Source organism: Schistocerca piceifrons, chromosome 1 (assembly GCF_021461385.2).
Source record: "Schistocerca piceifrons isolate TAMUIC-IGC-003096 chromosome 1, iqSchPice1.1, whole genome shotgun sequence".
Taxonomy (NCBI): domain Eukaryota; kingdom Metazoa; phylum Arthropoda; class Insecta; order Orthoptera; family Acrididae; genus Schistocerca; species Schistocerca piceifrons.
The window spans coordinates 148407853-148430601 of record NC_060138.1 but is presented as its reverse complement, the minus strand read 5'-3'; the positions used below and the strand labels follow the sequence as shown (position 1 = coordinate 148430601).

General features: G+C 39.1%; 1 protein-coding gene across 1 annotated transcript in view; it reads left to right on the top strand.

Annotated features, from left to right (window-relative positions):
• Nucleotides 1-20866, top strand: part of LOC124783067 — a 46773-nt gene extending 25907 nt beyond the window's left edge. Inside the window, exon 2 of the mRNA XM_047253994.1 lies at nucleotides 18916-20866. Within this exon, the coding sequence (XP_047109950.1) occupies nucleotides 18965-20509 (1545 nt within the window). The 5' untranslated portion in view covers nucleotides 18916-18964 and the 3' untranslated portion in view covers nucleotides 20510-20866. The remainder of the gene's footprint in view (nucleotides 1-18915) is intronic.
• The last annotated feature ends 1883 nt before the right edge of the window (nucleotides 20867-22749 follow it).

Here is a 22749-nt window from a genome sequence, read left to right as displayed (position 1 = left end):
CATTCTCGTGAAGAGTTTTTACGTACCGCAACTTCACAACCATCGGTTCCTCCTTCATCTAAACATCATACTTCCAAGAAGGCTACGAAGAAACACAGTTCCTCTCCTTCTCCGCCAAGGCATGTCCCATCTACAGCACCACCTGGCGGAAATCGCCCTCGGCCGTCTTCTGTGTCGCCGAGGCGCACTGCTGGTGGCCGGTCAACCGGCCGATCGCTGGTGGCAGGAGCTGCTCCTGACCAACCTATGGATCAGGATCTTCTGCCTTCGACTGAATGCCATTCCATGCTGTCGGTCGCAAGCTCAGAGCAGTCGTTGAGTTGACAGCACCCTTGGTCACGTTCCTCCATTTCCTGTTCACCCTATGTCCATTATCCACTGGAATATCCGCGGCATTCGAGCCAATCGGGATGAATTGTCGATCCTCTTACGATCCTACTCGCCGGTCATCTTCTGTCTTCAGGAAACAAAGCTGCATCCCCATGACCGCTTTGTTCTCCCTCATTTTCAGTCCGTCCGATATGATCTCCCCTCTGTTGAAGGAACTCCAGCCCATGGAGGACTCACGATTCTTCTCCATGATACTCTCCATTATCACCCACTCCCCTTAAACAGCTCCTTCCAAGCTGTCGCCGTCCGTCTTTCCCTTTCTGGATACACGTTCTCTCTTTGTGCGGTATACATTTCATCGTCCACACCAATGGCACGAGCTGATCTCCTTCATCTTCTTGATCAGCTTCCACCCCCCTATTTGCTGGTTGGGGACTTTAATGCCCACCACCCGCTTTGGGGATCTCCACATCCTTGTCCACGTGGCTCACTATTGCTAGACGTCTTCCACCAAGCGGATCTAGTCTGCCTCAACACTGGGGTCCCCACATTTTTGTCTGCCTCCACGACAAATTTATCTCATTTGGACCTTGCGGTCGGTACTGTTCCGCTAGCTCGGCCCTTCGAATGGTTCGCCCTTGATGATACACACTCGAGTGACCACTTTCCATGTGTTCTTAGACTGCAGCCTCAACTGCCATATATGCGCTCGCGACGCTGGAAGTTTGCCCAAGCCGATTGGACACTTTTTTCGTCTCTAGCGACATTCGATGACCGTCGCTTTCCCAGCGTCGACGATGAGGTCACACATGTTACCGACGTTATTCTCACAGCTGCGGAACGTTCAATACCACGCACCTCCGAATTGCCCCGGCGGCCCCCAGTTCCTTGGTGGAATGAGGCATGCCGTGACGCAATACGTGAGCGGCGACGTGCTCTTCGCATTTTCCGTCACCATCCAACTTTGGCCAACTGTATCCGATATAAGCAGCTCCGTGCGCGATGCCGTCGCGTCATCCGCGATAGCAAGAAGGCAAGCTGGAAATTCTTTATTAGCTCATTTAACACCTTCACTCCCTCCTCGGAAGTTTGGAGTCGGCTTCGACGGTTCTCAGGCGCGCCTAGTTTCTCCCCGGTCTCTGGGCTCACTGTCGCGCATGATACCTTAGTGGACCCCGTCGCAATTTCTAACTCATTGGGTCAGCACTTTGCTGAGATTTCGAGTTCTTCAAATTACCCGCCAGCGTTTCTCCCGAAGAAACGTGCAGCGGAAGTGCGACAGCTTGCTTTCTCCTCTCAAAATCACGAAAGCTACAATACTGTTTTCTCCATGCGGGAACTCCAACATGCCCTCTCTTCTTCTCGCTCCTCCGCCCCAGGACCGGATGGTATCCATGTCCAAATGTTGCTGTATTTATCAACCCATAGTCTGCGTTACCTCCTTCGCCTTTATAATCGAATTTGGACCGACAGTACCTTTCCCAGGCGATGGCGGGAAGCTATTGTCATTCCCGTTCCGAAACCTGGAAAGGACAAACATCTCCCCTCTAGTTATCGCCCCATTTCTCTCACGAGTAGTGTCTGTAAGGTTTTGGAGCGTATGGTGAATTACCGTTTAGCGTGGTGGCTGGAATCCCGCAGTCTTTTAACACCAGCCCAATGCGGATTCCGAAAGCATCGTTCTGCAGTTGACCATCTTGTTGCTCTCTCCACTTATATCATGAACAATTTTCTCCGGAAACGCCAAACGGTAGCAATATTTTTTGATCTGGAGAGAGCATGCGATACCTGTTGGTGGACAGGCATCCTCCGCACACTGTTCTCTTGGGGCTTTCGGGGCCGGCTGCCCCTTTTTCTTCGCGAATTTATGGCAGAGCGCGGTGAACACTACTCTCTCCCGTACTTTCTCCCAAGAAAACGGGGTACCCCAGGGCTCCGTGCTGAGTGTTGTACTGTTTGCCATCGCCATTAATCCAATTATGGAATGTCTCCTTCCTGATGTCTCGCGCTCCCTCTTTGTGGACGATTTTGCGATCTACTACAGCTCTCAATGGACCAGCCTTCTTGAAAGACGTCTTCAAGGATGTCTCGATCGCCTCCACTCGTGGAGCATCGAAACCGGCTTCCGTTTCTCACCCAGTAAGACCGTTTGTGTTAATTTTTGGCGACGTAAGGAGTTTCTTCCGCCCTCCTTACATCTAGGTCCTGTCAACCTTCCGTTTTCCGACGTCGCTAAATTCTTGGGTCTTATGTTTGACAGAAAACTGTGCTGGTCCTCCCACGTTTCCTATCTTTCGGCTCGCTGTCTGCGTTCCCTTAACACCCTCCGTGTCCTGAATGGTACCTCCTGGGGAGCGGACCGAGTGGTCCTTCTCCGCCTCTATCGCGCCTTAGTGCGCTCGAAATTGGATTATGGAAGCATAGTCTACTCCTCTGCTCGGCCGTCTATTCTTCGGCGTCTCGACTCTATCCACCACCGTGGATTACGTTTAGTGTCTGGAGCTTTTTACACCAGCCCTGTGGAAAGCCTTTATGCTGAGACTGCTGAACCTCCGCTGTCCAATCGGCGGGCAGTCCTTCTGAGTCGTTATGCTAGCCATCTGTCTTCCATGCCTGCTAATCCAGCCCATGACCTTTTTTTCGACGCCTCCTTTGATGTAGGGTATGCAGGCCACTCCTCCTCCCTACTACCCCCGGGAGTCCGCTTCCGTCAACTGCTCCATTCTCTTTCCTTCCGCTTTCCTAAAACCTTCTTGACAACTTGGGGTACAGCACCGCCTTGGCTCCGTCCCCGGATCGACTTGCTCAGAGACCTATGTCAATTTCCCAAGGATGGTACCCCTACACTTGTTTACCGTCGGGCATTTGCTGCTCTATGTGCACAAATGACGGACGCCACATTTATTTACACCGACGGCTCGAAAACATCGTTAGGTGTAGGGAGTGCCTATATTGTTGGCGACACCCCAAATCACTTTCGGCTTCCCGACCAGTGTTCGGTTTATACTGCGGAGCTTTACGCTGTTCTCCAGGCTGTCCACTACATCCGCCGCCATCAGCGGATACAGTACGTAATCTGCTCAGATTCTCTCAGCTCTCTCCTAAGTCTCCAAGCTCTTTACCCTGTGCACCCTCTGGTCCACCGGATTCAGGACTGTCTGCGCTTGCTCCACCTGGGGGGCGTCTCGGTGGCGTTCCTCTGGCTCCCGGGACACGCTGGTATCTGTGGGAATGAGGCGGCCGATATAGCGGCCAAGGCTGCAGTCTCTCTTCCTCGGCCAGCTATTCAGTCGCTTCCCATTACCGATCTACGGAGCGGTTTATGTCACCAAGTTGCTCATTTATGGCATGTGCATTGGTCAACACTTCCCCATAATAAATTGCGGGAAGTGAAAGCCCTTCCTTGCGCTTGGACCTCTTCCTCCCGAACGCGTCGTCGGGAGGAGGTAATTTTAGCTAGACTCCGGATAGGGCACTGTCTTTTTAGCCATCGACATCTTTTAAGTGGTGATCCTCCCCCACTCTGTCCCCACTGCTCTCAGCTGTGGACAGTCAGACACCTTTTAATTGAATGCCCCTATTTTAATCCGTTACGCTCCCGTCTACAGCCATCGCCTGATCTATCGTCGATTTTAGCAGATGACACGCGCTCAGCCGACCACGTTCTCCAGTTTATTAGTGACAGTGAAATGACGTCAGTCATTTGAAATTTTTTTTTTTTTTTTTTTTGGGGGACAACAAACCCCTTTCTATAGTGGATTTTTAAGCATTCCTTCTGCCTTTAGTTTCTCAAATTTTATGACTTTGTTCCCATTGCTGTTGGTTTTAAATTTCGTTTTTTTCCTGTTTCCTACGTCACGGGCTGGGCGCTAATGACCATAGAAGTTTTGCGCCCTAAAACCACAAACAAAAAAAAAAGGTGAAACTGTATGTTGCTGTCTCAGTGAAACTGCATTTTTGAAATCTGAACTGTGATTTTCTAAGTATCCCATTACTTTTGAGATGGCTAACCACTCTTGAGTACATTACTTGCTCTAAGATTTTTGAAAATGCTGTAAGCAAGGATCCAGTTTGATAATTATTGACATCTGTGGTGTCCCCCTTTTTGTAGAGAGGCCTGACAATGGCATATTTTAACTTGTCTGGGGAAATACCTTGAGTGTGTGATGCATTACATATGTGACTCAGAACATCAGCTGTAATTGCTCCACATTGTTTTAATATCTTATTAGAGATGTCTTCTACTTCAACAGAATATTTATTTTCCAAAGATTTAATAATTTTGCTTACTTCACGAGAGGTTGTCAGGTGAAACTTAATCTTTTTTTTTTTTTTTTTTTTTTTTTTTTTTTTTTTTTTTTTTTTTTTTTTTTTTTTTAAAGCAGACTCTTCCACATACTGCCTGGCTTTTTCTTTTCAACTGTTCTCACCCTTTTTTTCTCCTACACTTAAGAAATGGTTGTTAAATATATTAACTACTTGTGTACTGTTGGTTAGGATGGTCTCGTTCTCCAGGGGCTATATTAAACACAAAGTGTGCGGCAGTAACCCCAAAACCATTGCTGAGCTGAAAACAGCCATTCGGGAGACGATTGACGCCATTGATGTTCCAACGCTTCAGTGGGTCGTGCCACATCACTGCCAAGGCTGGCAGGCATATAGAGCTTGTCGTAACCTAAATCCAAACATCTTTAGTGATGTTTACATGTTGAATAAAGTGTGTGCACACCATAGTTTGTAACTAATTTACACTTTTTTCATATAGTTCAATAGTTGTCACCCTGTAGAAGGGAATCTCAAAGTATGCACACACCTGTACCCCCTTCTCATGGGGAAATTTTGAAAACTCACAACTTCTAGACACTCAAAGGATGCTTCATGTCATGTTAAAACCTAACTAGAAAATTTCAAGAACTACTTTTTCTCCGAGCTGACTCTGTCAGTGTTCGTCAATGTCAGAATTCTAATTTCTCTAGTGGCTACTAAACTTTTTGAAGTATTAAAAACTTTGCACTCTACTGGGCTTGAACCCAGATGCTTGGCTTTTTCATAACTTCATTTATTTACTGAGTTACTAAGTGGCAGCTCACACACTGCCTCTAAGCTTCCAGGTGCCAGTGTCACTTTCCTACATTTCAAACTGGAGAGAAACTGAGGTGTGTTCATGCAGTTGCTGACACTAAAACAAATGTTTTATTTTTGAAGTGCTCTTCTAAGTAGTTAAATTAATAGTGTACATGCTACTTTTTATGATTTCATAGTTGCGGAAGCTTAATTTAAGAATATTTGCAGCTATAGCAATGTTAGTCTGGCTGAAAATGAAGGATAATCTGGTATTGTGAGGATTTACATTTGTGTTTTTACTGGTTTGTCGCTTCAGTGTCCATGAATGTATTAGTCCTATATGATCTGACAAATTATTACGATTTATGTCGCTTAGGTAGTGGCTGTGACCCAAGCTGATCTCCATTCCAGTGACAGTAAACATTTTTGTAAAAATAGTATTCCAACCGCCATTGTTTTTATAGCTTTTTATTAAGGTTGCCAGTTTCGATTCCTCTGTAGAGTCATTTTCAGGTCCTGTGCTATGAATGACAAAAAGTATTCAGTTATACAAGTGTATAGCAGGTAACCAGTGTATGCGTCTGGTTTCTGTAGAAAACTTCACAAGCGGGGTGTGATCTTTGTACATGAACAAACTGTTGTTGTGAACAGCGTATGTTGCTCATGCCGTCTTCTACGGCCAGCTACCCCGGTATATAAGTGTACAACTGGATACTTTTTGTCGTTCATGCTATAGGGCCCGAAGATGAATCTATCAAGAAGTCAAAACTGGTAACCTAAATAAAAACCTGTAAAAATAATGGCTCTTGGAATATTATTTTTACAATTCATTGACCAGCCGCAGTCCCACACTCCATAATTGCAAGATGGAGTTACATTGTAAACATTTTTGTCTCTCAACTAAACTTCCATAATCAACTACTTGATAAGAGTACAGTGCTCTTACAGAGACTTAAATGTTACCTTTTCTAAATAATTTTCATTAACTCTCATAAGCAAGTTTCATTACTCACTCCTTGAAGGCATAGTACCCCTGGGATGAAGCATTCAGTGGAGTGTACTAATGCATAGCTTGGAGAATTGCTTAGGAGTGAGGGGCATTCCCTCATAAGTGTAACTGATGCATCACCCCCTCACTCAGTCGAATTGCACATGGCATGACTGCCATTTGATAAGGATAAGCAGGAGACTCAACCAGTCAGATTGAAATAGTATTTGTCTTATCCAAATGGTTTCCATTGTGTTCCCCGGTTCTCTTTTGGATAAATTCCTCTAAAATATGGAGCTGAAGATTAAATATAATGACAGTTGAAACAGTTACTTAGTGAATTCGGTGTTACGATGATCCCAGATAGCTGGTAGCACTGTTGCCAGTTTTCAGTGCCAAAGTGCAAATGGCTGCAGATAACAGTAACTGTTTATAGAACTCCCGGCTGAATACTGAGGCACTGCCATAAGGGACATTTACAAAGTCATATTACACAATTGTTTGAGGCAGATGAGTGAAACAGCTTTGCTGAGCTTGATGCAACTGTCAGGGTTCTTCTTGCACAAAATCTACTGTTGCAATAGCCACTGAACTTACTAAAAACTACAGATCCCAAAGAACATTAATATTGTCTAGCAAAACACCAAAGGTCTTATTAATAAAATGAATGCATATACCCATAGATGAGAATGAAATGGCACAAGGGATGTCAGCAGATGTGCCGTGCATATCAGAGCATCACATGGAAATTGCTAAAATTGAACATGCACATCTTGCTGGATAAAAACTAATTCCATACTGCTATCAAACCAGCAAGAGGAGAGGGTGATGGCACTAGCTCTCGAGCCCCAGGCTCTTCATATTAATGACTGTTGTATTGCGCAACTCTTGAATACCATGATAGTGGAGTACAGACTACACAAGGTACCATTACTGACAGTTTGCAGGCCAGAAGCAAGAAATATTTTAAGCTTCATAAAACAGCCAGAGAAAGTTTTAAAATTATTGCATAAATTAAAGTAGAGAATCATGGTTTGGGGAGACTTAAATTTTGGTTACCTGTTAGATATTACTGATCGAGGATACAGAGTTATTGTTCTGTTTTTATTTGCCACAGTAAAGTTCCAATTAGGACATAATGAAACAGCCATTGACAATTTGTTTTGGTCTCATCTACCTTCAGTAGTTTAGATGTAAAATTGATGGTCAATGGTATCTCTGATCAAGTAGATCAAATGTTGACAGTTACATGTGCTGACTTTTAGGTTCAGATCATCCATGAAAATAATTTTCATCACAGAATCATTGACAGTGGTGTTCAGGTAAAAATTGTGGGAAGAGATTTAGAAAGTATACAGTGTAGGTGGAAAATTAAATTCTTCCTTGAATATATTCCTACAATAGTTGGAACCTTGTGAGCCCATGAACAGTGGTAAAATTGAACAGAAGCAAGGATAACACAGATAACTCCTGTGACTAAACTATTTTGTACCAAGAGGAGAGACTTTTACCTAATTCAAGGAGAAGCTGTAGTCCAGAGTCGAAATTAGAGTTTGACCAGTATTTTAAAGACCTCCCTTCAGTTATTAAGAAAGTGCAACATGCACATACACTAATTTAAAATTAAATCACAGAAAGTAATAGTTCCCAACTCTTCTGGAAATAAACAAACTAAAGACTTCTGAAAGTGGATACCTGGTGGTCAATACAGTACCCTGAATATTTGTTGAGTAACTTGCATGTCACTGCTGAAGAACACTGTAGGTTAGACTGCGAAACATGTTGATGTGAACCAAACTCTTTGTGCAACCCACATGTCATCAATTTGTTCATTGAAAAAACTGCTTTCACTTGAACAGTTAGCTAAGGCAGTCCTGCATTAGGCAGACAGGGTAATCTGTGCACTTCCCAAATGTTGTAGGTAAGTAACAACAAAGTCCAAATCACAATCCAAGTAAAAAAAAAAAAAAACAGGGTCATGTGCAATATACGCACTAGATAGCTTTCTGTGAACAAAGGCTGTTGTGACAGGTATAACTGCCAGTGCACGCGGCAGCCTTTAAATCTGCTGCAAATGTTTTGGTATGTGACCTGTTGCCAGTGGATGTTATATCAACTGACTCAGCAATAAAGTAGCAGGATTTCAAGACCATCATCATGCATTAGTTTCAGAAATTCAATCCCCAAGAGAATTAAGGAATTCATCATGTCAGTAGAAGGCAGTAGACTAATTGTTCTAGCAGAGAAAAAAATTAGTGTGGTTTGATAAGCCTACTCTTAAGGTATTGCTATCAGTCAGAGCATGTTTTCTGAGAGATTAAAATGGAGATAAGCAAATCAAATTTCAATTTCAGACCCATTTGCACTTGATCCTTTCGAACATATTTAAGAAAATTGTTTATGATAGAGTATTGACCCATTTTTCATGGCACAAAGTTTGTCACTGGAATGAAACTAACCTCAGAAGCAGGGGGGGGGACATAAGGAAAGTTACTGGGTGCAGTCTTGTTCTTAACCTACATACATGATCAATGACTTTCAAACTCTGTTAAAATGCCTGTGATATTGTTACACCAGCGTAATAATCCTAGATCCAAAAGCATCCTTACTAGACTCAGATCACACAGTAGCTGAAAATGCCTACAGTTGTTTCATAGCAAACAGTTTGTCTTACTCTTCTAAAGATACATGTCATGGAGGTCCAGACATAAATAATTATACCAGTGCCTTAAATGAAACACACTGTGTAAAATTTCTTTCATTCAATTGAATAACAATGGAGGCAATATACAGGTAAACTAATCATGAAGCTCAGTTCAGTATGTTTTACTTTCAGAAATCTCATTGTGTTCACCTTAAAATTAGTACTTACTTATTGTGCATGTTTTTGTGTTCTTTTGGTTTATGGCATTGCATCAGAAGTAAATAAAGTGTTTATACTGGGTGATTCGGTGGTGATGATACAAACTATCAGGGATGACAGAGAAGAGTAATGTATAAATTTGAGGTAAGGGACCATGGTCTGGAAATAACAGGGCTAAAAGTTATAGCGAAAATCATTGTAATACCTCTGACAGTGGAATATGTGTGTCATTAATGTTGTTAGGATTGTAGTGTAGGTAACTTTCTGAGGAGGTGATAATATGAAAAATGGGCTCTAAAATGCATACCTAAGAGCTGGGAGCACTTGTTCATGTTTGATACAGTGAAACACGTCTCTTCTGTTGAACAAGTGCTCACAGTTCTTAGGGTACATGTTTTACAGTCTGTATTTATCAGACTTTCTTTTGTTGTTTTGGTCCATACTACCACCTGAAACTTGCCTGCCCTAAAATCGTAGCAACAGCAGTACTGGTACATGTATTCCACTGGCAGAGGTATCAGAACAATTTGTAACTTTTGACTTGGATGTTGCCAGACCAGGGTCCCTTACCTCAAAGGCATACATTTAGCCTTCTCCATCAACACTGAAGTTTGTAATATCATCAAGGAATCACCTTGTATATTTAATACTGTTTCCTGTCAGTAGTTGGCAAGTTAAATCATGAATTGATTTTTACGGGAAGGAATGCAGAAATTTTGGAAGCTTGTGTTCTGAGACAATCATATCACATGCTGCTACAAGAAACAAGTGTGCAGGAAACTGGATTGGTTACTAAATCTCTGTAAAGACTTATGATGGAATGATGAAATATCAAATTGACTCACAGGAGTCAGTGTACCAGAAATTAATTCTGTTGTCAGTCATTTGTGTAGTGTGTCTCCCAGATCCAGTGACTTCCCAGAAAAATTGAAATTCCCCTTAGTAAAACCATTTTATAAAAAATGGCGAATAAGATAATGTACACACAGACCAGTGCCATGCTATCTGTGTTGATTGCTTCTGAGAAGGTCTTGTGCAAGATAGTAGTAACACATCTCAGTACATGTAATTGATCAGACTTGTAGGCTCTGATAACCTTGCTTTGAGTGCCTGTACACCCCAAAAACAACAACACACTTGTAGCCTGGGTGCAAGAAAAAGGGAGTCTACAGTAAATATTATTTCTTTCCTGTGTGAGGCATAGTAAAGTGAAGAATATCTTCTTTCATTTGACAAGTGTGCAGACTCAAACAGACCATGACATGCAGCTGGCACCAAGACTGGAGAGACTGGTGCACTCGGCAAAGGGAGCTCCGTATTGAAGGACTGCAGATGGTCGGTGTTCAGTCACACAGCAATTCCCGATGTAGGCTCCTGTAGGTTGGCAAGCAGTAATCTATGTAGCCAAGTCGTGGATGAATACAAGAACCAGCACTTGGAGCCACGTGACTGGCCACAGTGATGTAGTGCAAGTACTGGCAGTGTGGTGAAGCTCCTGCCACAGGAACTGTGGTGAAAGCTGGAGTCTCGAAGGAAAACAATTGTGTATGTTTATGTGTATGGAAGATTGTTGTCCTGTTTTCACCAAATTTGAAGTTAGTGGGCGAGGAAGACAACCACCTGTGGTACACAGCTGCATAAGTGGTAGTTGGATCGCAAACACTAGTCATACAATATAATTAGAGCCATAAACACTCCTCCTCTGGATCACGGGGTCCCAGGTTCGATTCCTGGCCGGGTTGGGGTTTTTCTCCACCCAGGGTCTGGGTGTTTTTGTTGTCTACATCATCTCATCATCATTCAGAAAGTGCTGAGACTGTAAACGGAAAGATAAATGCAGACTTTGCAAACAACAAATAGAAACAGTAGATCACATCACAAGCAGATGTACAATACTAGCAAATACAGAATACCCCAGAAGACATGACAATGTAGCAAAATTAATACATCATCAACTTGCCATACAACATACTAACAAAACAACACATTCCCACATACAAGTATGCACCACAAAATGTACTGGAGAATGATGAATACAAATTATACTGGAACAGAACCATTATAACAGATAAAACAACACCACATGACAAACCTGACATCATACTCACCAATAAAAAGAAGAAATTAACACAACTAATTGAAATATCCATACCCAATACAACAAATATACAGAAGAAAACAGGAGAAAATATTGAAAAATACATCCAACTGGCTGAGGAAGTCAAGGACATGTGGCATCAGGATAAAGTTGATATTATACCGATTATTCATTATACTATCAACTACAGGAGTCATACCACACAATATCCACCAGTACATCAACGCAATACAGCTACATCCAAACATATATATACAACTACAGAAATTTGTAATTATTGATACATGTTCAATTACCCGAAAGTTCCTAAATGCAATGTAACGTAAACCATACAGTTAACAGAAAGTCACACTTGATCAAGTCCGCGTCACTTTCCATTTTTAACCAGACGTAATGTCTGAGAAAGGAAAGAAATAATAATAATAATAATAATAATAATAATAATAATAATAATAATAATAATAATAATAATAATTCCTGTGGAGGCCCGGGAAAAGAATGGGCCTCCGGTATGTTCTGCCAGCCATAAAAGGCGACGAAAAGAACAAACCACTAATAGGGCTAACCCCCCTTTTAGTGTGATTAGTTGGTTCAGGACAGAACTAAAGAAGCCTCGGACAAGCGCCGTCATGGTCGGGAACGACGCTTGAACCCTATGCCCGCCCACAATGGTAACGACACTGCTAGCCAACTGGAAAATGATTCAAATCCAAATAGAGGTGTTTTGCAGGATATGCCTCCAGCAACCACCCTAGAAGGAAAACAAAGACAGAGGATGAGGTGGTCAGATGAAGTTAATCTACACCTCATGTTCTGTTATTACCAAGCAACAAACCTAGGAACCAACACAACTGGATACAGATCACAAGTATACACAACATTTATTACCAGATACCCAGAATTAAAATTTTTAACAGAACGATGACTAGCTGATCAGATCGGTGTAATAATCAAAAATAACAGGATACCCCAGTCAGATTTAGAAAACATCAAACAACAAGTACAACAAATACTGGAACAAAATAATGTGCAATCAGAAGAAGAAGAAAATACAGTAATGGACTCAAATATCCCAGAGCAAACAAACAAAGAACAACACGCATCAATTAAACAGTCAGAGGAAAACGAAATCTTAAGACAGTCACCAGAACAAGCACAAATAGAACACGCAGTGACACACATGTTAGATATAGAAGAATAATTTCAGCTGACATATATAGAATACAAAGACACAAATACAGACATTAGACCATTCTTGCATAGACCGCCAAATAACCCACAAGTCGAAACAACAACAAAAACTACCAACACAATCTTACACAACAAAATAAATGAAAACACAACTATGGAAGAGTTACAACTACTGGTTTATATAGGAGCACTCACTACACTAAATATACACACTAGGCAGAGATCAGAACCAACCAACATACAGAAGAAACCCACAAAACCAGCATAGCAACACAGGCTACAGATCAGAATAGAAAAACTGAGAAAAGACATCGGACAGCTAACACAATTGATAAGAAATGAAATGTCAGAAAAAAAAAAAACAAAAAAGGTTAGGTAAAATCTCACAACAAGAAGTGATAGAGCAATTAGATGAAAAGAAGCAGAAATTACAAGCATTGGCCAAATGACTTATAAGATACAAAAAAAGTGAAAATAGAAGGAAACAACACCAAACATTCAACACAAACCAAAAGAAATTTTACCAGACAATAGATAACACACGCATTAAAAAGGCAATCCACCAAACATAACAGACATGGAACACTTCTGGAGCAACATATGGTCAAACCCGGTACAACATAACAGGCATGCACGGTGGATACAAGCAGAAACAGACACATACAAGATGATACCACAAATGCCGGAAGTGATAATTTTGCAACATGAAGTCACCCAAGCAATTAATTCTACTCACAATTGGAAAGTCCCTGGAAAAGATAAAATAGCAAATTTCTGGCTAAAGAAATTCACCTCAACACATTCACATCTAACTAAATTATTTAACAGTTACATTGCAGACCCATACACATCCCCTGATACACTTACACATGGAATAACTTATCTGAAACCTAAAGATCAAGCAGACACAGCAAACCCAGCTAAATATCACCCCATAACATGCCTACCAACAATATACAAAATATTAACTTCAGTCATTACACAGAAATTGACACGTACAACACAGAACAAAGTTATAAATGAAGAACAAAAAGCCTGTTGCAAAGGAGCACGAGGATGTAAAGAGCAACTGATAATAGATGCAGAGGTGACACATCAAGCTAAAACTAAACAAAGGTCGCTACACTATGCATACATTGATTACCAAAAAGCTTTTGATAGTGTACCCCACTCATGGTTACTACAAATATTGGAAATATACAAAGTAGATCCTAAATTGATAAAGTTCCTAATGAAAAATTGGAAAACCACACTTAATATCCAAACAAATTCAAATAATATCACATCACAGCCAATACAGATTAAGTGTGGAATATACCAAGGAGACTCATTAAGTCCCTTCTGGTTCTGCCTTGCTCTGAACCCACTATCCAACATGCTAAATAATTCAAATTATGGATACAATATTACTGGAACATACCCACACAAAAAGACACATCTGCTATACATGGATGATCACACTAGTTTTAACTACTGGCAGCAACAAATCAACAACTCAATCAATTACTAAAGATAACAGAAGCATTCAGCAATGATATAAATATGGCTTTTGGAACAGACAAATGTAAGAAAAATAGCATAGTCAAGGGAAAACACACTAAACAAGAAGATTACATATTGGATAACCACAGCGACTGCATAGAAGCAATGGAAAAAACAGATGCCTATAAATATCTAGGATACAGACAAAAAATAGGAATAGATAATACAAATATTAAAGGAGAACTAAAAGAAAAATATAGACAAAGACCAACAAAAATACTGAAAACAGAACTGACAGCAAGAAACAAGACAAAATCTATAAATACTTATGCTATACCAATATTGACCCACTCATTTGGAGTAGTGAAATGGAGTAACACAGACCTAGAAGCACTCAATACACTTACACAATCACAATGCCACAAATATAGAATACATCACATACATTCAGCAACTGAAAGATTCACATTTAGCAGAAAGGAAGGAGGAAGGGGATTTACCGACATAAAAAACCTACATTATGGACAGGTAGACAATTTAAGAAAATTCTTTGTAGAACGAGCAGAAACTAGCAAAATACACAAAGCGATCACACATATAAATACATCGGCTACACCACTGCAATTTCATAACCACATCTACAACCCTTTAGATCACATAACATCAACAGATACAAAGAAAGTAAATTGGAAAAAGAAAAAACTACATGGCAAGCACCCGTATCATCTAACACAGCCACACATCGATCAAGACGCATCCAACACATGGCTAAGGAAAGGCAATATATACAGTGAGACGGAAGGATTCATGATTGCAATACAGGATCAAACAATAAACACCAGATATTACAGCAAGCATATTATTGAAGATCCCAATATCACAACAGATAAATGCAGACTTTGCAAACAACAAATAGAAACAGTAGACCACATCACAAGTGGATGTACAATACTAGCAAATACAGAATACCCCAGAAGACATGACAATGTAGCAAAAATAATACATCAACAGCTTGCCTTACAACATAAACTTATAAAACAACATGTTCCCACATAAAAGTATGCACGACAAAATGTACTGGAGAATGATGAATACAAATTATACTGGAACAGAACCATTATAACAGATAAAACACCACATAACAAACCTGACATCATACTCACCAATAAAAAGAAGAAATTAACACAACTAATCGAAATATCCATACCCAATACAACAAATATACAGAAGAAAACAGGAGAAAAAATTGAAAAATACATCCAACTGGCTGAGGAAGTAGAGGACATGTGGCATCAGGATAAAGTTGACATCATACCAATTATACTATCAACTACAGCAGTCATACCACACAATATCCACCAGTACATCAATGCAATACAGCTACATCCAAACTTATATATACAACTACAGAAATCTGTAATTATTGATACTTGTTCAATTACCCAGAAGTTCCTAAATGCAATGTAACATATACCGTACAGTTAGAAGGAAGTCATGCTTGATCAAGGTCCGCGTCACCTTCCATTTTTAACCAGACGTAACGTCTGAGACAGGAGAGAGAAATAATAATAATAATAATAATAATAATAATAATAATAATAATACAAATGACCTTAGCCTGCCAAATTCAATTACTTGTAGATATCTCAGAGCAATAGCATAAATGGAGAGAAAAAGGAACCACATACTTCACTAAATGTGAAAAACATTTGGTGACAACTTAATTAATGGATTGTATATCTATACCTTTATTTGTCCTCAAGTCCCTGCATTATTTGTGACCGGCATTTCAGTAGAATGCTTTTTGCAACAGCACTGGATTGTGGCTGTAGAAACATTTACAAAATCATGTTATGTTACTGGGTGAGGTAGATTTGTGAAGCTGCTGTGCGCAGCCTACTGCAACTGTCAGGGATCAACTTAAACCGAGGCAGTTGTAATTTGATGAGTTCACACAAAATGTTTCAGAAAATCCAAAAGACATGAATTGCTAAGAACTTCGATATATATTACAATTTCCTCTCTTATCACTTCCTGCAATATTTTGAAAAGTTTTTTATGATTAGTCTGTGAATGTTGTCCTGACACCCTTGCTTGCTGAAGAAATAAGAAATGGAGAACTAAGATAGCCAACAAAGAAGCATGTGAGCATGTGGAGGAGGCATTGTAAATCATGTGCTATTGCTTAGCGCACTATTGTCTCATTTTCGGACAGAAGGATGATACTTCAGTGGAAAATGATAACCAAGACACTGCAGTCAATAAAATTGACCAACCAGGTTGGGGAAACTCATGTCAGCCAAAGCAAACAGTGCTATCTCTGATAAGAATAGGACACCATCCATTGACACAGTTCCCTCTTCTGGAAAAATGATACACCAATATGTGAAACTCCTGTAATTTAAATATCACCAACATATTGCTGGTGGAACAGCGACCAACGCAGTACTGAAAAGTATACGTTTGTGTCGACAGTCACAATTTATTTATTTTTACTACTGTTTACCGGTTTTGGTACACCGTATGATCCTCGGGTCATCCTATGATCAAAAAATACAATTACATAGTTAGAACAGTAGATGCAACAGCAATTTACAATAATATTATTCTTTATGACGGCAAACACATGGCACATAGTGAATCTTAAAATGTATAGGTAGACTTACCCCTGGCATCTAGTAGTCACAGTTACTTCCCAAGTCGGTGTGTCAAATACTTGAAAAAAAAGTTCAGTGTTGAGCTTTAAACAGATTAAATTGTGGTCAGCAATGATAAGAGTGCTGCTATGTACAGAATTTGTTTTATTTATTGTTCTTATTTTTCGTGCCTCTTCAAAAATGTCAGTGTTAAAGATATCAAAAAATGGCATAAAATTTGAAAATAAAAAATTACTTATCAAAATAGTCTCCATTGTAACAAAAGATTAACAGCAAAACCACAGCTGTGTTTAGCCAAGTTTACATTTCACCATTGTATACAGTTTATCCTACCGTAGAACATCTATCTGACAATGAATCTTTAAATTAAGCAATGTCGATGTAATAAAAGCATTACATTATAAAAATATGAAATTAATTTTTATTGAGAAGAAATCAAATGTGCAAAAGGAATAATGATATAGTATGACTACATATTACTTTGCAACTGTCAGCTGACAATCTTTGGTCGCATCTCCAGATTGTTTGTCCAAGAAATGACCATGTGCACACAGGGGCATGGGGAAGGCACACTGCAGCACAGCTTAGAGCCCCCACACACATATGGTCATTGCTTGGACAAACATGAAACTGGAGATGTCACCAAAGATTGTCAATTGATGGTTGCAAAGTGGTACGCAGCCACACAATGCATATTCCCTCTGGATGCCTGATTTATTTTCACTAAAAATTAATTTTCTATTTTTATTGTATAATGATATTATTCTGATGGTGCTCACTTAATTTACAGGTTCACTGTCAGAACAGTGTTTTATAATAGTATAAACTGCTTGTAATGGTAAAACATAAAGTTGGCAAAATACATTTGCAATTTTGCCTGTGATGTGTTGTTATAGTGGAGACTATATTGTTATGTGATTTCTTATTTTCAATTTTTATGCTGTTTTTTTTATATATGTTACATTGTGACTTTTAAAAGAGGTAAAAAAGAATAATAAATAAAATATATTCTGAAAGCTCAACATTGACCTTTTCTTTTAGTATTTGACATGCCTACTTGGGAAGCAAGCACGCTGACTGTGTACCCACGGCAAGAGGCTACCTGTACATTTTAAGATTCCCTTTAAACCACATGTTAGCTGTCATAAAGGATAATATTTTTGTAAATTGCTCTTGCACTATGTAATAATATTTTTTGATCATAGGATGGCCTGAGGATGGTACTGTGTACTGAAACTAATAGGCAGTGGGCAAAACAAATAAATTGTGACTGTAGATACAAACATATACATTTTAAGTTGTGTAATTTAGTTTGTGGTACTACTTATTTTAACTATATGCTTCATATGTTGACACAACAGCAACACTCAGGTTGACAGGAAATCTGTCTACCATCCTAGCTGACAAAAGCAACATTGTAACACATATTTCAGAATTTGAAGTCATTGAGCTAGTGATAGCCTCTCTCTGAATTGATGGCCAGCCATCCACATATGACAGGTTGTTCTAGCTGTTATAGTCAGCTAATTCTTGTTCCATTAACAAACATCACAAACCAGGACCAGTACAGTCCCCCCCTCCCCCAAATATAAAGTCACCAATGTAAATGGAGACACTAATTGTCTCATGAATTTTTTGTTCTACCTTCAATCATTTATTCAAAGATAAGTAACCTGCTAATCATTCTGCCTCATTTGTTAAGAAAAATTTCATGAACCATAGTAATGAAGCTTTTAGATACACTGAAATTCTAGCTCTAATTAACCACTCACTATGATGTGGACATTTTAAGTGTCGTGGCTCATTGTGCATTAGGAAATATGTTGACGTGTTTGGGAGTTGATTTAATAAATGGCAAGGTAAATGTTTAATTGAATTGTATCAGCTACAAACAACAATCTCTGTCAACATAGGCTGACACTGTGAAAAAAATTGCTGATCTGTGTTACTGAGGAATCAGCAGCTGACTTAGTTCAAACATGAAATTTCTATGTTAATATCCAAGAAGAGTACTGATGACTGTGCTGTGTTAAGAATCTGAAGTCCATCCTCATTGTCATCACCACCATGATCTTTACTATCTGCATTGTTTCAGAGAAATTACTTTTTGTGTACACCTCTATGTTGATTTCATGTCGCAATATAGCAGTTAACATTAAATTTATCATAATTCTGCAAGTAAACTAACAATAAATTATGCCTCGGTGAATCGTGTGTCTGACAGTTCTGTCTCTTATTTCAGGATTTTTCTCTGGAGTATTCAATGTCAGTAGCTTCCACGGTTTTGCACAATGAGTTATGGAAGAACATCAGAAGATTTTAACACGTCAGTGGGCGAATTAGCCATCCTGATGAATGATACTTTTACTTGCTGCCTAAGGAACTATGAAGCATTACTGCCTTACCTTGAGAAAAAGGAAACAAAACCTAAAATATATCGCAAATTAGTGCACATTAATATACTGTTGAACAAGTTAAATGAAGAGCTTGTAGGACTTAGGGTTGACTATGTAACAGTGGAGTCATATGAACCAAAAAGGGAGACTTTCCTGACTGAACAAGGTAGGAAGAGAGGAATGTTTGATGTGTCCAAGGTAGACAGACATGAGACCAAAAGTATAAAAACAGAAGCACCATTTTCCAGTAGTACTAAAAATTCCATTGCATCATCCTTGGAGACTGGAAAAAGCATGCAGTCAGAGAATTTGGTATCAGTGGATACTAAAGGAACTAGATATACACAGGAACAGAAGTCAGATAATCATGGTACGAAAAACATAAAAACAGAATTACAAAACTCAAATGAAGTTGAAGATTTACTTGTAATTCCCATTGGTAATGGTGAAATACCTGCAGGTCAAACATTTGATGCCACGAGTAATGGAATGACGGTTTATTATGCTGGTGACGAGGAAGGTGAACCTGTAGCAGGTAGACATTGGGGGGGCAATGCTTATGATAAACCTGTTGATATAACAACTCAAAGGGAAAATAATGAATGTGTTTCATTACAAAAGGTAGAAACTGTGTCTAGTGCACAAGAGAAAAATGATATAGGTGACAAAGTAAAGAAAAATACTCCAGATTTTCCTATCATAAGTGAGAAAGATAGTTTACATGGTCATAGTTCAGAGGAACTGTGTAATTCAGAAGATAAATTACATGGCATCATAAGGCACAAGGTTGGAAGATATAAGTGTATATTGTGTGATCGTGAACTTATCAATTACCAGGCAGTACTTGGTCATGTGACAGGAAAGAAGCATAAATTGAAACAAAAAACTGCCATGAACAACAGTTCTGAAGTTTCAAATAATTCAGAATCTGCTTCTGCTTCTTCTGCTGTTTGCTGCTCAATTGCTGATACTTTTGCTATTGTAGAGGACAGACACCAGGTAATATCAATGAAACATGCAGTCAGATTAGATGATATGTGGGAATATTTTGATGCAACATTTCACATTAACAAAAAAATTTTCAGGATTCATTCAGGGCAATTAATATGCTACCTTTGCAATGAACGGATAGGGAAATACGTGCTTCATGTGAAGAAACACATTTCTAGTGTTAGGCATCTTCATAGGATAAGAATTTTAAAAAAAATTGAACTTAAAAATAAATCATCAAATAAACAATTATTGGATGTACCAGGCATTCTGAAGAACATTATTCCCACAACTCAGTTTAGTTTGGAAAACAAAGGCTTTTTTTGTAGTGTGTGTGACAGCTTTTGTGAAAATGAAATAGTATTATGTCATATGACAGGTTTCAGCCATTGGAAGAAAGTAAGACGAAATGGAATGATCAATGGAGCATTAACAACCACAACAATATAACAATGTTGAAACAGAAGTTTTGTGTGTATTTGATTACAATATTACAACTGCAATATACACTGAAGTGGACACACATGTGGCCAGCATGAAAGCTATATTACACTAGGAGTAAAAGGACAAAGATGTACACACATGGTGAGTGAGCTTGAGAGTACGAAGATGATATAAACTGAGTTGATGTTGTGGACAGTAAAATGTGTACACACATTGTGTACATCCAACAACTATGTTGGCTACGCAAGTGTATCATAGCAGTGCTTATTGTAGATAGTTTTTATTTTTTTGCGAACTTGTGTGTGTGTGTGTGTGTGTGTGTGTGTGTGTGTGTGTGTGTGTGTGAGAGAGAGAGAGAGAGAGAGAGAGAGAGAGAGAGAGAGAGAGAGAGAGAGAGAGAGAGATCATCAAACTTGTAAAAATGGTAGTACGAAAACATTAAAAATGTCTATGCTAGAAGTATTTCCATTCTTTGGATCAAAGAATGCTGCTTTCTTTTTAAAGCATGAGGGTAATTTCTTATTAAATTTATGTAAGTTAAAAAACATTTTTCATTGCAGTTACACTTTGCATCAGAGAGAATCATACACAAAATAATTTTCTATTAGGTTTCAATAAATTTCTCAAAATATATACATGCACTTTAATCTAATTTCATAGCTAAAATAAATGATAAATTCAAAGAACCCTAGTTGATGTGGTGTATTGTTAATGAATGTAATTGAAGTAATATATTTATTTTTAAAAAGAACAGTAGATTATATAGTAATGTTCCATAGCTTAAACTTATTCACAGTTTATTTGTTGGTTTACACCTTAAAAGTTTGAGTTATCAGTGAAAAAATTGAGCCTATCACTTGTTATGCAAAATTTCAATTTGTGGTGGAATTGAGAACAAACTCGTGCATTTCCTGTTAGCTGTGAGAAGTCTCTCACATTTCTTGTCTTTTATGTTGGTGAATGCCAAAAATCCCAGTTTACACAAATGTGGGAGAAAAAATGCACCATGATATTAACTGCTTTCACTGCTGTTATTGCGTTCTCTTTCCTCACTAATATCCAAAAGTTGATAAGCAGTGGTTTACCATATTCCAGCTGAAGCATTCGGTCTGTCTGGAGTTCTGCGAGCTGCTTGTCTTCCTTCAATGAAAGGTCAATGGTGGATTCTGGAGACAGCATATAAGGACTGTGCACCCAGTCATATTTGTTGACAGTGATTGAGGGAAAATATTGCACTGCTTTATTTTCAAGAACCATGAGGTAATTTAAAATGAGTTCATTGGTTATGCCACCTTGTAGAACTACCCTGAAAGTGAGAGGAAACATTTTGATATTTTTCTATTTTCCACTTGTAATTTCCATATTTTAAGTTTCAATGAGTTTATCTCTTGCTTTCAGTCCTTCTTTTTCCTTGCGTACTGTGGTTTAGGTAATTGAAATGGCTGAAATTGTTAGCCAAATAGGCTGCCTTTGCACACCACTCCTTGTCCTTTAATTGAGCTGTAAAGTCTGGCTCTTTGAAACTAAAAATATTTGATAGCTCTTTTCTCAGATGAAAAAATCTTTCTGGACCTTACCGTTTGCCAACCGGTGGATTTCATTATGCAGAACCAAAGTGTCATGTCGAGATCCCACTTCATGGTACAATTGTTTGCTGAGTCTTGTCTTAAGAGCCCTAGACTTAATGAAATTTTCTCTCTAACACTTTTAAGTTATTTTGGAATAGTCTTCACCATCGGAGCCTCACAGTGTATGAATGAATGTGTTAAACATATGGCCTGGAAATCTTGTTTTAGTCTTGTAACAAATCCTTTGACTCTTCCAGTTATTGCAGGCACACTGTGTGTGCAAACAGAAAGAGAGTTTTTCCAGAACAGCCCATTGTGTTCCAATGTGCTGGATATAGAATCATAAACATCTAAATCACTTGACATTGAAGGCAGTTCAGTATGTAAAAGAAATTGTCCAATGACTGAATCCTCATCAACTAATCTTATTAACTCAGTTAATTTATATTGTTACTTATATCATTTGACACACAGAGCTATAGTGAAAATACACAATCTTCACTTATCTTTTTGTGGACACTGCACTGGATATGTGAAGACATGTTATCAATTTGCAAGAAAATTATATTGTTTGGCAACGGGACCAAAGCTATTTCCTACTCGGCACCATCACCTAACATCAATTTCACTATTTCCGTACATGCAGGAAAAGTTACGTTCTCTGCAGTATTATGGGGT